At 37.3% G+C, this 18572-nt stretch overlaps 1 protein-coding gene across 1 annotated transcript in view; it reads left to right on the plus strand.

Moving 5' to 3' along the window:
- The first annotated feature begins 3759 nt into the window (after positions 1 to 3759).
- Positions 3760 to 18572, plus strand: part of LOC144453394 (sodium-dependent multivitamin transporter-like) — a 123712-nt gene continuing 108899 nt past the window's right edge. The window contains exons 1-5 of the mRNA XM_078144677.1: positions 3760 to 3884; positions 11283 to 11502; positions 12607 to 12724; positions 16768 to 16835; positions 16990 to 17144. Coding sequence (XP_078000803.1) covers positions 3760 to 3884; positions 11283 to 11502; positions 12607 to 12724; positions 16768 to 16835; positions 16990 to 17144 — 686 coding nt within the window. The remainder of the gene's footprint in view (positions 3885 to 11282; positions 11503 to 12606; positions 12725 to 16767; positions 16836 to 16989; positions 17145 to 18572) is intronic.

An 18572-nucleotide genomic window follows, 5' to 3' on the forward strand; every position in this document is an offset into this window, starting at 1 on the left:
ACTATCTGCGATATCTATCTGCGACTGTCGCACTTGGCAACTGCCATTGTATGTGCGACCATTGAATGAAAATCACAAGGGGCGATTTATAAGACCCTGTACCCTCGGACGGTACGTATTAACATTTTATTTGTATTTTCGCCCGGAACCAAGTCGCAACTTGAACTGAACTGAACAACAGTTCTAAGTCACTAATCGTCGATCGCACCACTAATTCAAATGCCGTGACTTCGGCTTATATGTGAACGATTACGCAGTAGTGTCAACGTGAAGTGATTGATAAACTTAAAATTAAGAATATGGCCGTTTAAAATTTCCATATCTACCTTTATGTGTGAAAAATCGGAGAGAGGGAAGGTCAACCACAACGCCCAAGCTAACGACAAAACTCATACGATCGTACTGTACAACGATCAAAATGGCGGATATAAATTCGATCTAACTTCGACAAAACTCGTACGATCGTACTGTACAACGATCAAAAAAAAGCTAACGACAAAACTCGTACGATCGTACGATCAAAATGGCGGATATTTCGTAATTTCGATCTAACTTAACGCCCAAGCTAACGACAAAACTCGTACGATCGTACTGTACAACGATCAAAATGGCAGATAGTGATATTTCGTAATTTCGATCTAACTTGAAAAACATAACATATATAAAACTTGATTATTCCTTGCAGTGTTCGAGTTACGATAACTAAGGACGGGTATTTGATTTACATGAAACTGAATTAAAGTAGTGACCATGTGTTGTTATACGGACGAATTATGAAAGTCAACACAAGGTGTGGTTGAACTCCCTCACTCCGATTTTTCATGCAGATAGTTATACGTGGTTTGGCTTTCCTGATTGGCTTGTCGACACACGCGAGAAGAATCTGCACGTACCGCAGTATAGAGGGACTGTGAACGTACATTAATTAGTAAGGAAAGTGCGAAACCTGTCTTTGTCTTTTTGTTGTTTGGTGTTTTATTATGCTTTCTCGATTGTCTCTCCATTGCACCTTGACTCACAGTGGAAGTCGATCGGACCGTTAATATTCACGCTAGGCTGTCGTCCTTTGAAGGTTGTTAGAATGTTACTCCCCAAGCAAAGTGGGAAGTACATAATGAGCAATTGGTTCAAGACGAAGTTTATAAAGCACAAATTAATAGTTACATATATATTGCCTTTACAAAGAATTGTCTTGATATATCGCCATGATTTCTTATTATTCCACAAGTCGTTTCATACAATTTTACAATAAATATAAAAAGCATTCATTCATATGGTGCGGGTTTTTTGACCCAAATACCATCTTGACTTTACACCACAATAATAGTGAGTGGTGGTGTAAAGTGGCAATGGCATCGAAAATATGGTTTTCATGCAACTTGTCACTTTGAAGGCACTTGTCAGAGTCTAGGAGGACCCCCGCCACAACGTGTCATATAGAGAAAAGAACTTTTACTAGTATGCTTGATGTTAACTACACGATGTATAAATTACATGATTAACGTAGATGCGCCTCGGTTATTTTGGAGTTATGCGCATGTGTGTGCGCATCCCCAGTGAAAGAACAACTATCACTTCCGGTATAAACACGTCTAGTTTTCTATGATAAACGTACAGTCCATTATGCATTTAAACTGAAAATGTACCCATTCCATTCAAAGTTTAGCCGTAATGTAAAAATAGCCGAATCTTCTGTTGCTTTTGTTGCTCGATCACGAGCTAAATCACTCCCTCTCGTACCGTTTCCCCCTCCCGTACCCACCCCCACTTGCCTCCCATGAACTTTGATTCAACTTATACCACCTAATTTACAATTGTACTAGCTACTTTGAGAACAAGCTGCACTCATTGTTTCCTCTTCCCTTTGAAATAAGCTACACCCATCATGTAATGAGGAAATTCAATTTCAAAACAAAAAGTTTTGTTTGTATGTATGTATGTATGTATGTATGTATGTATGTGTGTGTGTGTCTCTCTCTCTCAATGGAACACTCGACCTCAAATTCTGTAATGTTTGTAGAAAGCCAATAACAGTTATGACTAAAATGGTGGGGGGGGAGGTACGAAAAAATTGTGTGTCAAGGAGGGGGGGGGGTTACGAAAAACTTTCAAGCCAGGCAGGGGGGTTACCGAAATTTTTGGGATTTTCAAAGCAATTCTATACGACTTTAGTTTTAGATAAAACGTAGCAAAAACGGCACGAACGACTGTCGACAGTTACATAAATTGTTCATTAATATTCATGTTTGCCAAAACCTAATTCACTCTTGCCATTACCCTACGGAACACGTGTACCAAATTTCATTTGGATTGAGCCAGCCATTTTTTAGAAGATGGTCACACACACACAGACTTTTCTCCCCTAATATATATTCTTCCTTACGGAGGAAAAAAATATTGTACCTCAGGTCTGTGTTTTGACTCACAAAATGTGATTTAAAAAATTAAACTCAAAAAACAATCGGCGGATTCGCCTGAAATTTGGGGAAGATGTTGATAGGGGTGTGTACACAAAAGCGTGTTCAAGACATGATGATCCCGTTGATGATATGCAAATTAGGAATATAAATGTGACTTTTTGGTGTAAAAAGTCTTTAATTCCAAAAGTACTTGGCGGATTTGGCTGTAATTTCGCAGGACGTTTCTGGGGATGTATCGATCAAGTGATATTAATTACATGATGATTTATTAGTAATATGCAAGTTAGGGCTAAAAAGAAACGTTATGTTTTGGGCGAAATGTCTCTAGGAATATTTAGACAGATAGTTAGGAGTGTACAAAAATAATTGTTATATTTATCTCATTAAGCCATTAAAAATGGTATGGGGTACTTAACATATGCAAAAAGTGTACGTCAGTGGCACTGCAATCTCTCCTTGAGGTTGCTTGGAAACATTATCTAACTAACTTAAATTTAACATAAACTGAACCATAGATTGGAAAATACCTGTCTGTCTGTCTGTCTGTCTGTCTGTCTTGTAGATGATGCAAGTGATTTAGTACCGAACTTTGCCTTTCAAAGCACGGGGGATGAAATTTAGAAATTATTCTAAAAGTGTTAACCTGAAAATAATGAATATGTCATACATACGTAATTGGCCCTAGCAACCATGACTATATATATATATATATAAACTATTACGCTCTGCCACTGCGGTATAGAGCACTGTCTTAACAGATTGATACTCACCGAGTTATATATATATATATATATATATATATATATATATATATATATATATATATATATATATATATATATATATATATATATAGTGAATGCTATCGTACTCGTATATGCCATGTTGGTAATTACATCAGGATTGTAGGGATGGGTCCACAAGGAACTGAACTACTATAATTTAAAAGAATAAAGTAAGCAACTTAGATGCAATCATTTTATCGGGCACATTAGACGGCCTTCCAAGCCAACCGATATGAATTCAGGAAGTCAATGGTATTGTCGGAATATGTAGTGTTAAGAGCACAACATTGATTGTGTTGATTTGATCCATTGATAGCAAAACTGCAAACAAAATGAACTATTATATTAAGTTTGTTTAGAGTATTAAAAGTAATGTTCATTTTCAAACAGACATGTAAGGATTTATTGTGATGTCAATATAATATATGGTAATAATACGTTTTGTTTGATGTAAACCTGACACGGTACTTAAATGCTCAAATGTACATGTCATTCACATTTTTATTTTTTCATCTTTTCTGCTATACTTTGTACGATAGTTTAATACCGTTACCATGTCAACTGAAGCCACGCCATTCGGCGCTGTTGACTATGTGGTGTTTTCAGCGATGTTGGGCATATCAGCTATTACTGGTATATACCATGGATGCAAAAACGGTGGCCAGAAATCCACGTCACAGTGAGTACAAATATTTTGTAGCCTGGTGTAAGGTAGTCTATCTGCTAGACCTCGGATGTTCTTCAGATAGAATACGACACACGCCCGAACATCGCTATCGAGGATGGAACATCCGGGCAAGCCCTCACAGCGAACTTCGTTCGCTTATAGTATCGAAAGAAAGCCCGAACGTCTAGCAGCAAGACTAGGTGTAAGGTAACTTGGGGTATTATGGCCCAATAACGTTCGCTGGCATGTAGAGTGCCATCTATCAATAAATGACCTGACATCATATATGACCCATATGTATTGACAATGTATAAACTTCCAGATTTGACACCATGAAATATATGTTCAGTGCTGTGGTAAATGTGGTAATTTGTCGCCAGGATATTTCCTTGAACACATTTTCTTCAGCAGATACGTTTTACATGTGTTATTCTTTTAACTACAACTCAGAGGATAGAATTTTGCAACCGTACACAGCCATGCATTTTAAATATGGTGGTCACCTTGAAAGTTTGAAATATATCACTTGGAGGTCACGTGTTCTTATCTTATGAATATTATGATTTTGATTATATTAATTCATAATTAATGTTAAAAATGACACGTGCTGTATCATGTTTGTTGTACTTGTGTTTACTGGATTCACAAATCAGTTTCTGCGAGATTGACTTCCTGGAACTTCGAGTTGAGAACCTGAAAATACCATAAATTGTCAGAAAATACCTCTGATGCAATGAATTTGCTTTTAAAATATCATTCAGATGAATTACTCATATTCATGAGTAAAGAAGAAATGTACATTGAATAATCATGAGTTGCCTTGCCTTTTGTTGCCTAATACATTTACTTCATTTCCACACATTGGATTCAACCATTCCATATTGATGAGGCTATAGCTAGCCCCCATGACACTACACGCGACCACTAATAAGGGGTACCACTAAAGAGTAGACGGCCAATAATTTTAACTTCGTATTGCTCGGCAATTGTGCGTAATGTAAGTTTCATGTAAAATCATAAAATGACTCTCTACAACCCAAAGTTAACAAAAATGTTTTTATTTCCTGGAGTGGCGTTCCCCTTCAAAATCTTCTGTCTATTGGTCGTCTCGCTGACACTATGGTTGCTAATTCAGTGCTACTTATTGTTCTTATTTCTATATTGCTCTGGATCTGATTTGTTTTCACTTTCATGAAATTCATCATTCAATTCAATTAATTCGTTATTTACTTTGAGCAATTTATGCTCATCAGTTACAGAACTAGAAAAACTAAAAACGTCACAAAGGAAACGCGGTGGAGAATGCACTAATACAAATTACGTTGATATATGAACAGAACGTAGGGTCCCTACCTGTTTTAAATATCTACCTAAATTGCAAAGCTGCTTTACATTTTCCATGGATAGTAGTTGTACAAGTTTAAAGGCGGGTGGTTTTTTCAATAATATGGCTTAATAAAACGGACTCGTAATTCTCTATATAATATCATTACTACAGTGTGGACAATTTCTCATACAAACTTGGTATCGGTTTACCCAAATAATATTGCAAACGGGGTGCATCATCCAAGTATTTATAAAATACACATTTTGGCGATTCATCAATTTGAGCTGCAAGGCTCTGTTGCGCTTGATCAAAAATCATTTGCTTAATAACCACAGACACTGATTAGACCAAATACTGCCGAAACCTAAAGACAGTAACACCTGCTTAATATGAAATAACCAGTTCACCTCGTTACCATTTTCTACTCTATCATACATATATTCATAACAACCTTTCAAAACACCAGTAGCTTATCATACGGTAAATTCTAGTACATTTCATTGGATACCGACCAAGCTCCTGGTACACCATAGCATTACATGTAGACTTCTGCACACCTAGTATTCGTTTACAAAAATATAAATAAACCCTTTCAATAATATGTCTATTCTGCGCGCCCCATACCTCAGACGCATAGTTTAAAATACTACCGACATAACAGTCAAACAAGTCATTGAGAATGACATACATTTAAATATAATTAAAATACCATCAAAACAAACAGTAGAAATATGTTCATGGGGAAGGGCGCGAAAAATCTAAAAATCGATAAAATTTGGTTTGTTTGACAAGAGATATTTTGGTAGAACTACACGATTTAAAAATGATGAAAATTCCAAGCGAAACAATAATAATTAGAATGGCAAATCCCAGGATCAATAGTAGTTCCGACTTAAACGATGAGTAATGAAATCATCGTGGAGTCAAGGTTTGCATCAAAAGGTCACATTCGTTTCAAATTTACCTTTCGGCTTTCCAAATTAAAGTAACTATTTTTTACCATATAGACATTAGAGAAGAGACTTCGCCAACATCTATGATTTTACTGTCTTAATAATTAGAGAAGAGACTTCACCAACATCTATGATTTTACTGTCTTAATAATTAGAGAAGAGACTTCGCCAACATCTATGATTTTACTGTCTTAATAATTAGAGAAGAGACTTCGCCAACATCTATGATTTTACTGTCTTAATAATTAGAGAAGAGACTTCACCAACATCTATGATTTTACTGTCTTAATAATTAGAGAAGAGACTTCGCCAACATCTATGATTTTACTGTCTTAATAATTAGAGAAGAGACTTCGCTAACGTCCATGGTTTTACTGTCTTATAAATTAGAGAAGAGACTTCGCCAACGTCCATGATTTTACTGTCTTAATAATTAGAAAGTACGACTCATCAAAATAAAAGGTCAAAATGTTTCGCTGCATTTGTCGCTTGTCTAGCCTTGTTACTTTCAAAGCGAAACTGATGAACGATTTGTTTTAACTGATAGTTCCGTGTTGTTGCTTCCATGGATTTTACAGGATACTTTTATGGCAACCGTTTAATTATCAGTGGCAATACTGGAAAGTAAAATTACAGGTAAACGACTATCACAACCAGTAATAAATTCGTTAATCCTTCGTTTATTATTATCATTGTTTTGTATAATATACATACCGATTCATTTTGTATTCATCTATTCAACGTTTGTGTTATTTCCATCCCAAAACTAAAAAGCAGGTAAAAAACCTTTCAGCTGTTCAATCTCTTCGTATCTCTTGGTTATTGCCTGATTTTTATCCAATACCTGAGAAAGATGTTGACCTGGGTTATCAACACACATTACATTTGCCAGTTTTGTCAGTTTCTCTAAACACAACCGGAATATCTTCTTAATTATGTCATTTAGGGCTACCAACTTTATACCTAAAGGGCTTCAGGCATGTACAACTGCTAAGCAGTCGATTTTGGCATCTACTCTTATATTGTGATTTTTTTCGTTTAATGCCACTAAAGCCCGATATAAGGCTTCTGCTTCTTTTACTACGATGGGTAGCTGGTTCCCACATGTCACCAATGACCTGTGTTTGCAGTTCATTATCTATTCCATTCAGAACTGCTCACCATTTGAAGTCACTGGAATCTGTATATATCTGAAGTGTGAGATGCTTTTCCGACAACCATTGAAATGAGCCTGCTAATTCGATAATTTTCTCCCATTCTGTCAATTCTCCTTTAAGTGCGACTATTTGGATAACTTTTTTTGCACTGGAGCTTGATGAAGCCATGGCTTTTGCCATATGCCTTATACATATTCCTGCCCACGGAATTACCAATGTAACGGAGATACATTGCCCCATTAATTCTTTAATTGTCACAACATTTACTATACGGGATGATATAGTATCATGCAATAAAACGAGGAATTTTTCTTTGTCTTGTGGTAACGCAAATGATTTCGTTACCGTATCTACTAATACTATTAAACCCAACATAACCAAAGATGTTGTAGGTATCAAAACACGTTTGCTTAGAGCTATGAAATAACCTGCATCTAAGCATAATTTATTTAGCCAGTATAAATGCTGCGGATTCTTCTAATTCATATCGACTGAATGTCGGACGAGGGTGGTTTTGTTGCCTCAATACCATTGGGCCCCCATGTCTGTCATCTATATATTGTATATTGGGAACACCAAGTTACCGAGCCTAAATATTTACACAATAACCTAATGTACGACTACGGTACACGAACGCCGACAATTTCCATCCAAAAGGTAGTGTGTTACTCACATACCAGGTTCCAGCCCATTGAAAACCTAACAGCTGTCTATCTGCATTTGCGATTTTAACGTGGTCATAGCCACTCTTATCGTCACATTTAAAGTGGCAATCACCCTCCTCCAGGTATCTAGTAACCTCCACTAAACTATCCAATTTAAAAGGCTCAGATTTTATCCAACAATTTAGGTACCGCATATCTATACACATGCGTGAGGGTTTGTTTTGGTTCTATGGTGATTGGCATTACTAGTGCAGGAGGAGGATCCCCATGGGAAGGATCATTGCCTACACGTCCCCATACTGAGATAGCCCCTGACTTTATACGTTCAGCTATCGTGGTGGATATGAAAATTTTGGTAGTTTGGATTATTTTGGAAAATTCTACAAGGAGTTGGATTGTCATATGATTATTGTGACCCTTTATATGTTCCTCTGAAATGCGTGAAATATAGTGATATTTTTACACCATCAATGAGCAACTTCTAATTTGCTCTTTGTTTTCTAAATTGTTTATTAAAACCTCCCATGTATCGAGATGGTTGTGAAAATTCGTACGAAGCCTTCGGGATTTCTGAAGGCCAGTTCTGATGGGGAAGCTTTAACAATTCCATTAGCCACTGAAACAATACTTGGAGTAGAGGCCGGTCCATGTCTGGGGGCACCCTCTAGAATCACCCACGAATATGCTGTTCTAGTTCTTATATCGGTGTCTACCACATAATCCATTTCCCAATGTGGACATACAAACTATAGGGGAAAAAACAAAGATTAAAGAACTAGAGGGCACCCCAGACAGGACCTGCAGATGGCAGGCTACCATACAGGTAGAGGGTTATTGTAGTCACCCCCCTGTCCAAGGGTATGGTTAAACCAGGTTATCTATACATTAACGGTGAATAATATGGTAATAATCTGACAATGTTATAGACATACAGAACTTGGACACGTACAAAACAATTAAAGATCCACACGGTTAATATCATTCAACATTTTATTTCACTTAATGCCTTATATTCTGAAAATACAATGCAGTATCAACTTTATGCATTCTTCTTTTGTGGGCAATTCCTAGCGTAATGTCCGACAACCCCACAAACATAGCACTTAATTTGACTTTCAGGCAACCTACTGCGGCTATCTGGTCGAGGATGATATGGAGTGTATCGTGGTGTGCTCGCCTTGTGCTGCATAAATTTGGAGACTTTAGCCGCAATCTCCTCCTCTTCTTTGTTGCCTAGAAGTAGGAGAATCAAGTGACCAGACCCTTTTCCAAAATCATTGGTTTCAAACATGATCAAGCTACACTTGTCTGTACGCTAAATGTCTTGCACCTGTTACAACTCATACCTCCCTTACGGACGTCTTCGTGTCTCTCACGAACAAAATTATATTTCACTTCATGTCCCTCACGGACAAAATTATATTTTACTTCGTGTCCCTTACGAACATTTTTGTTTCACTTCATGTCCCTTGTGGACAAGATTATCGTCTTTCCCATAACCCTCACAGACTACAGAAATTACATTTTCAACTTTGTCCCTATGGACAAATTATAGGAAGACATATCACCTGGACTCACGGTTATGGAAACCGTAGATAACTATACAGTATACCACCCTTTTTTTCAAGCGTGCCTCGTCCCTATCTTACCCGGCACATTACGCCCACTTGGTCTACAAGTAAATGATACGACAGCTACAGGTGTAAATTTCGAAAGCCCTTCCCATCGACAATACGGAAATACACAGGTGTACCCGTCGTCGGAGGTTGATAAGTAAGCTTAATTCACTTCTCTCGAGGCACGCTTCCAACAAAAATAAAAGAAAATCATGCTTACCTGAGCATTTTGAGCCTGTGGTCCTTGGTCATTCGGGCCTCTCAACTTGCACTGGTGCCGCCGGTGGTGGTCTTGCAACTTGTTGAGTCTGTACTGGTGGCGGTGCTGAGTTAGTAGCAACAGGTATCACTACTGGCTGGCGGTGACTCCGGACAAATGTAACGTTTGGACCGGTCGGCGTGGTTACCACTGCAGACGTGCTGGCAGTCTGTGAAGCAGGTACATCGCTGTTGGAGGAAGCCATCTGAACCTAGTGTCTACCCTGGGCTGTCTACCTTGGGGTCAGGTCACAGGTCAAAGATCACTTCGTTAGCGTATGAATATTGTATGCATAAATAACATGCCTTTTTAGGTTCGCAACAGGGCCAGGGCACCCTGGCCAAACAATGACAAAACATTTTGTCTACCGAACGCGCCCCAGGGTGCCCTGGCCCTGTTGCGAACCGTATTATGCATGTTGCATTTGAAAAGCAAAACATGGCGGCACATTCAAACAGAAGATTGTCGCATTTTGTGTACATTCAGCACTCATCACTGTAAAGACGATGCGCATAGTTAAATCACACCTTTGCAGTACTGTCAGGATGCTAGAATGCCTAAAAAGGCATGTTATTTATGCATGCACTATTCTTACGCTAACGAAGTGATCTTTGACCTGTGACCTGACCCCAAGTTTATCTTGCATTGCTCAATGTCCGTCAAATCGATCGTACCATTATGCCGTATTTGTATTTCTAAATGCCGTTGCCAATTGTAAATGACAAACTCAATGAACTTTTTTGCAGTGCGGAATCAAAACCAATGTGCACTAAGTAATCCTACAGAAAAACTCAAGTTCGCCGATGAAGTGAGAATTCGTGGCAGCCATCTTGGCTTTTGGCGAGTCACCTCACTCTTCCGCCTTCCTTCGTCCCAGGTAGCCCGCGAAAAACTATGACAATTAGTCGTTCGGGAACAAAACGTTTTGAAACGTCCGCGGGCGTTTTGTCTACCGAACGTGCCCCTGATCTGGTTCTTCTTTCTGCCTTTTATATTGTTTTATTATTTCATGAATACTTATATTTTGAACATCTGGCGTAATGTTTTTGCTATATATTTGGGCTTTGAATATGCATATATCGTTCGTATACGCTTAGGTGCAAAACCCACTAGTGCCACATAGGTGATGCTTATCCGTAGGAACATTCGTGTATGTGGATAGTATAAGTGGTACAAAATGATGAACCAAGTATCCCTAATTAGTTTACAAATGTAAACGCATTCTATGTTGTTGTTTTTATTGAGATTACGCTATTATTAGTTAACAGTCTTGTATTAAAACGAGGTATTTAATTTTATTCACACCACTACAAATTTCACTCGTCGGACTTCAGTATATATTACAATGAATACATTGATGAGTCAAGCATACAAACTCGAAGATATAACATAATTCTTCAAAAAAAAATTAATATGGATTATTTTTCTTACAGGTATCTGGTGGCTGATAAGTCAATGAATGCAATACCTATCGCCATGTCGTTGTTCGTGTCTTTCCTCTCAGCTTTAACAATACTTGGCATGCCAGCAGAGACGTTCATATACGGTGCCCAATACACAATGTTAGTTTTATCCTATGTATGGCTTTTACCTGTTGTTGCTTTTCTATATGTCCCTGTGTTTCAAGGTCTAAATTTGATCAGCGCCTATGAGGTAGGTCAGAGAAATATTGTTCAATACCCCTCCCTCGTACAACGTTTCCGTTTATACAATGAATCGTTTAAAATTAGCTATGGCATGTATGGTCACCTCACAGGATACATTGAAGCCACCATCGTTATACTAGTTACAGAGATTTAATGGAGAGGGAAGTCTAATTCTGAGGAGATATGAGAAAAATTAAACGTCCACATTTACTATAGTAAACACGTATAAAGTTTTGACAACCACAATCAAATGTCTTCATTACTTCCCAACGGGCATCGCCCAGAGGGGACTAAAGAGTTGGGTTTCGTCCTTATAGGCGTTTACCCTCATTATCTCTGGCATGCACCAACTAATATCAACCAAACCTGGCATAAACGTAACATACTATGTGAGACATATGCACGTCACTTTGTTTTACGATGGAATCAAATATGGCCAAATGGCGGCCATATTTGTTGTTAACTTTCACAATGTGCATCATAACTTTTGAGGTATAATACAAAGCGACTACGTTTAAGTGCCTACACCCATATTATCAAGTATGAACTTTCGTTTAAGACCTGACCCCTGACCTTGAAAAGACTCCTTCAAGGTCAAATAGTTCAAATTTGGGTTATCTTCAGAGCTTTTTGAATCACATACGCACACCAATTAAGTGTCTACTCTCACATTATCAATGGTGAGCTTTCTAATGAGAAATTGATCTTTGACCGCGACAATCATTTTTAAGGTGAAATGGCCGATTTTTTTTCTTTCTATGTTAAACTCAAGAAGTTGAATAAATAAGACCCTATTTGAATATTTGTACCCCAAAGGTCAGATTTCTTTTTACATCTTGACATTTGCCTTTGATCTCCATATATCTAGAGACATTATTCAAATGTGAAACAATAAATTTGCCATAAAACACAAAAGTTAGGGAATATGTATATGCCTTGTTTCAAATAATACAGCAATTTTGTATCTGGATCAAACTTCTCCATAAAACACACACACACATAGTTGTTTACTACCATTTCTGGCAATTTGATACTCCATGCCCATTACAGCTATTTAAGATATTAGGATTGTGATTATTATGCACTGTCTGTCGAATTATTTTTCTTTTAGTATTTTGGGATGAGATTTAACTATACCGTACGTATCACTGGAGTAATTCTATTTGCCCTCCAAACGTTATTCTACATTGCTGTTGTGCTGATTGGTCCGGCAGTAGCCGTAGAGGCAGGTAAGTTCTACACACACACACACACACACACACACACACACACACACACACACACACTATAATTAACATTATGAGAACGACAGCAGAAAGTAAATTGTCTTGTTCTGCGAAATGTGAATGCTTATGTAACTAGAAAACAAAATGTTAAAAATGAGTATTGGCGAAAATGCCTTCTTGTATATAAACACAGCGTACCAGGCTTAGAAATGTATATAAACCCAGTGTACCAGGCTTAGAAATGTATATAAACACAGTGTATCAGGCTTAGAAATGTACATAAACACAGTGTACCGGGCTTAGAAATGTATATAAACACAGTGTACCAGGCTTAGAAATGTACATAAACACAGTGTACCAGGCTTGGAAATGTACATAAACACAGTGTACCAGGCTTGGAAATGTACATAAACACAGTGTACCAGGCTTAGAAATGTACATAAACACAGTGTACCAGGCTTGGAAATGTATATAAACACAGTGTACCAGGCTTGGAAATGTATATAAACACAGTGTACCAGGCTTAGAAATGTACATAAACACAGTGTACCAGGCTTAGAAATGTACATAAACACAGTGTACCAGGCTTGGAAATGTACATAATCACAGTGTACCAGGCTTAGAAATGTATATAAACACAGTGTACCAGGCTTAGAAATGTATATAAACACGGTGTACCAGGCTTAGAAATGTACATAAACACAGTGTACCGGGCTTGGAAATGTATATAAACACAGTGTACCAGGCTTAGAAATGTATATAAACACAGTGTACCAGGCTTAGAAATCTATATAAACACAGTGTACCAGGCTTAGAAATGTATATAAACACAGTGTAACAGGGTTAGAAATGTAAAAACGTTAGTCTTTGGGAACTAGTTGAAGGCTTTAAAATTGCTAACTTTTCTAGTGGTGAAAATATCTAGCTTTTCAGTAATCAATTTGAATTAAGAACTGTCACTTGAGTGAAAAGATTGGGGAACCCGTTTAAATTTATGCTGGGGCACTAGATGTGTTGTTCATTGCAAAGTTTAATTCAGTCAGAAAGATATCAAGATGTAAAAATAACAGATTGGGCAGCCAAAACCTACAAGCATCAAATGTTTCGTCCATTCAGCAGCAGTAATTTGTGTGTGCTTATCCTGATATAAAAAATGTACTCAGACATTTGATTCACCAGTGACTCTGCTGAGTCAAGGGTTAAGTTTCTTGGTTCCGAGGACTGTAATCAGTTGTCCTTTTAATGATTCATAACCGAGTCAAGTTTTGAGGGGTAATATTACAAAGACTACAGCCTACACTCAAAATGAAAACACAGAATTTAAGTTTTTTCAGCATCTTTTCATTGAAGAATGATACTGTAGTTGAAATACAAGATGAAAAATAGACGAATTATATTTGTAGTCGAAATATGTGGATTAGAAAAAAATAATCACCCAATAATGAAAATTCACTGTTAGTCGAATTCAATGAGCAGTTGAAATAAATGGATTATAACGGTAATAATGATCAGCAATATGAGAAAGGAGTATAGTGTGATTCTGAGGTACTAGTACTTTGAGGAGATAAAATGAGGCAAATAGTAAATGTACTTGATTTTTACATAGACCCTCCACGTTGGTGGAGGGTCTATGATTTATAATAAAGGTGACTATGATGACAATGAGTCTTTACTAAATGGAGAAAGTTGTTGTTGCTATAGTGATGATGAAAGGGATTACTGACCTGACTTACATTGAATCTAGTATTTGTTGATAATGATGAAGTATTTCAGAATGGTATGGCATGCAAAATTATACTCATATTTTTTCCCCGTTAGTATTCTAAATTCAGCCCCATTGTGATCAGGAGAGAGTATTTTTTTTTATCAGCTCAACATGTTAAAATAGCATCTGGATACACAATTTTACCGACTGATTTTTTTTCACAAATCCAGGGGAGGGAGAGGGACCCGCACCCCCGTCTCGTACCAACCCCAACTTGAATACGTCACTCCCTAGTACCATCCACTCTTTCATTTCTACAGCCTACTTTTGAAGTTATCATGAATGTGTTGTTAAAGGGGAACGCCACTCCAGGAAATAGAGACAGTAACATAAAATATTGGTTCTTGAGAGTTATTTCATGAATTTACGTACCTTCAATTATTTGCGATTTCAGAGAAACATCAAGTTGATCTTGTACATTTATAGGGTATCTTTGCTTTTGCATCATGGGAGATAGTAGAAATAATGTATTCAATAACTGAATATTCATTCTATGAGTACACAAATGTAAAATAGCTGTCATGAATATTCAGTGTGCAACCATTGAATATATTATTTATATACTCCCATGATGCAGTAGTCCATAGCTAAGATACCCTATACAACCACAAGATCAACTTGTAATCGCAAGTAATTTTAGGTAACATAAATCATGAAATGACTCTCTAGAACCCATGTTTATGAAAATTTCTCTATTTCCTGGAGTGGTATTCCACTTCAACCAACCCTCCTAAGGATATCACTTTTATAAGTTAGCAAGGATAACTTTGAAAATAATTAAAAATACCACCAATGGCATTGTAGCACAACTGTATAGTTTTTAAATATGTTTATCCATATGCTAGTCTAGATCTATGCTAACAATAGGTGTTCATTTGCTGAATGACTATCCAGTTGCCTATCCAACCAAGTTGCTATCTTTGCGATATACTCGATCATTTGGCTGTTGCTATGGGCATGGTCATGTTGCTAGGCAAATTTACATACATTTTTGGAATGTTTATTCAATTGCCTATTAATCCCTGTTATTTTTCCAATATATGTGATTATTTGGCTGTTGCTATGGGCGTGGTCTTGATGCTAGGCAAATTTACATACATTTTTGAATGTTTATTCAATTGTCTATTAACCCCTGTTGTTATCTTTGTAAAATACACGACCGTTTGGCTGTTGCTTTGGGCGTGGTCTTGTTGCTAGGCAAATTTACATACATTTTTGAATGTTTATTCAATTGTCTATTAACCCCTGTTGTTATCTTCGTGAAATACACGACCGTTTGGCTGTTGCTATGGGCGAAGTCATGGTTAATAGGGATATGTTGCATACATTTTTTGAATGTTTACTCACTTGCCTACCAGATGATGTTATTTGACCAAAATATACTGCCATTTGGTTGTTGCTAAGGGCGTGGTCATGGTTGCTAAGGCCAATTGTGTCAAAATATTTTGAAGAAAATCTTCAGAATAACACTTCTAGAAACATCTCACCAAGTTTCAGTCTCATTGTCTAAGTACTTTTTGAGATATAAATTTTTGACCAAAATTCACATTTTTACACCTAATTTGTATATTACTGATGCGATCATTATATGCTTAATATTTCTTCATCCTTACACCCACAGATGCATCCCTGTTAAATTTCAGCCCAGTCTGCTCTGTAGTTTTGGAATTATAGGTTTTTGACCAAAAAGACACATCTTTAGCCCTAATTTGCATATTACAAAGGGAATCATCATGTCATGAACAAATCTGAATTCACTCACCCCTGAAGAATGCTCCCACCAAATTTCATGCCAATCTGCCCAGTATTTTTGGAGTTTAAGCTCTTTGACCAAAAATAACATTTTTTTGACCCCAACCCACATCTCTGATGCAATCATTTTCATTAGAACAATTTTCCAACTAGACACCAGAAGTAACATGATCACCAAATATCAAAGCAATTGGTCCAGCTGTTTTTGAATTTAAGTCGTTTACGTACACACACACACACACACAAAGACAGACAGACAGACAGACAGACAGACACCGGGCGATCAGTATAGCACTACTGAACCTCAGGCCATGATTTTTTTTTTTTTTGGGGGGGGGGTGGTAGAGATTTTTCAGCCTGACCTCAGAGGAGGGTCATAAATTTTTGGACCACATATTAGGGGAGGCCTGGGTCATCACTTTTTCACTGCTATCTCACGCAATCCCCCAGCTCAACGCCCCTGGTAATTTCCGTCCAGTCCCTTTAAAATACTTGATTATCAACATTTTCTCCTGTATTTTCTATATAGTAATGAAAATTGATATTTGGATAACTGTTTTCGTCACTGGAGTCATCTGTGTCTTCTACACAACTTTGGTAAGTTCAAGAAGTAGTTCCATCTGTGGACGCTAAGAAAGTTGTAAAGACCTTTTCGTTAATTCTCTATTTTAATTTTGACAGCTATAACAAACACTAATATATGCAATATGATAACCAGGTATAATGGCAACTTTATCCGCTCTTAATTCAGGGTGGAATGCAAGCTGTTATTTGGACTGACGTATTTCAATTTTTGGTCATTTTCGGAACAATCATCACCGTCATTGTTATGGGAACCCTCAAAGCTGGTGGCGTGGAGTACGTCTGGGAAGTCAACAAGAACGATGGTCGTCTTGATGTATTCAGGTGAGTTCTACAGTCATGCAACGTGACTCCCAATACTTTAAGTCCTAGACCAAAAGTAGATCTTTTTCAAAAAAGCGACTTTTTCCCATTGATTGGAATGTTTATTATCGACACAAATGTTCAAGAACATATCTGTGCCAGCAATAATGTCATTCCGAGTGAATAATATAACGAAGTTATTACCATGTACATGTACTGTATAGTATCATATGACATTAGAAAATATTTTGTATGTCTATGAAACCATCTCGTTTAACTACAAAATTCACAAAGGGTGGCAAAAGTCAGTGTATAAGTGGTGCTAAAGAAGCATCCAGTACTTACAAGGGGGAGACGTTCGGGGAATGGGGGGGGGGGGGGGCACTTTCTACAAATCGGTCCTCGGGGAGGGCCATATTTTAGAAAATTGAAATTATGGGAGGGTCACATTTTACTTTGTCTCAGTTCATACGTCTAGCTTTGTATTATTTTGTGATTTTGGCATGATCCCACCGCTGCCACCACTTCCAAATCCTACTGCTATCAAATCTGCTACTGCCATCATTGTAAAGTAATATCACACCATATCAGTGAAATAACTGTTGGTTGTGGTGTAAGGAGAGGAGCAGGTCTCAAATGTGAACAGCGTGACGAGATATTGGGAATAATGTGGTGGAATGGAGATGTTGACCTCGGGTCCTCAGATTGTCAGTTGTGTACTCATCTAGTTTTTCGGAGTTCTGGCCTTCTGCTCAGCCAATTGCAGGCATTGATTTAATGCAAAAACAAACTCACTGTGGTGGTAATATTGGGAAACGGCAAATGCCACTATGTGGTGGTATCTTATTACAGAAAAATTTCCTGTCTCTAGTGGGTTTCAAACCAAGGACATTCTGACTAGTAAACTTGAGCTCTAACATCTACGCCACAGGAAGGAAGTGTTTAAAAAAATTCTCATTGAAATATTGAAATATGGAGAGGGTCATATTTTGGGGAAAGAAAATTGAGAGAGGGTCATTTTTTAGCACAACATACTAGGGGAGGTCACATTTTATGCCACACACCGGTGTTGATTTCACCCTTGTAATTACTGAAGACTACCTGAGGGAAGGTTATGTTATGCTTTTATCTATCTATTTATCTGTCTGTCTGTCTGTCTGTCGACATGATATCTCAAACACTACTGCATCAATTCTAATGAAACATGTTACACATCTTCCATATGGTAATAGTAAGAATTGATTAGATTTTAGTAAACATCCAATGAACAGTAATTATCCATTTGCATAATTGATGGTTTATTAGTTAGTCGGCTATATTATATCTTAAGAATGCATACTTCCATTTCCATACAAATTATGCATGTCATATATGGTCGTTGTTATAACTTATAGTTTTAATGACTAATTTGTAAATTACGCTATATCTTAAATTAAAGCTTGAAATGTC

Source organism: Glandiceps talaboti, chromosome 2, assembly GCF_964340395.1.
Source record: "Glandiceps talaboti chromosome 2, keGlaTala1.1, whole genome shotgun sequence".
Classification (NCBI taxonomy): Eukaryota; Metazoa; Hemichordata; class Enteropneusta; family Spengelidae; genus Glandiceps; species Glandiceps talaboti.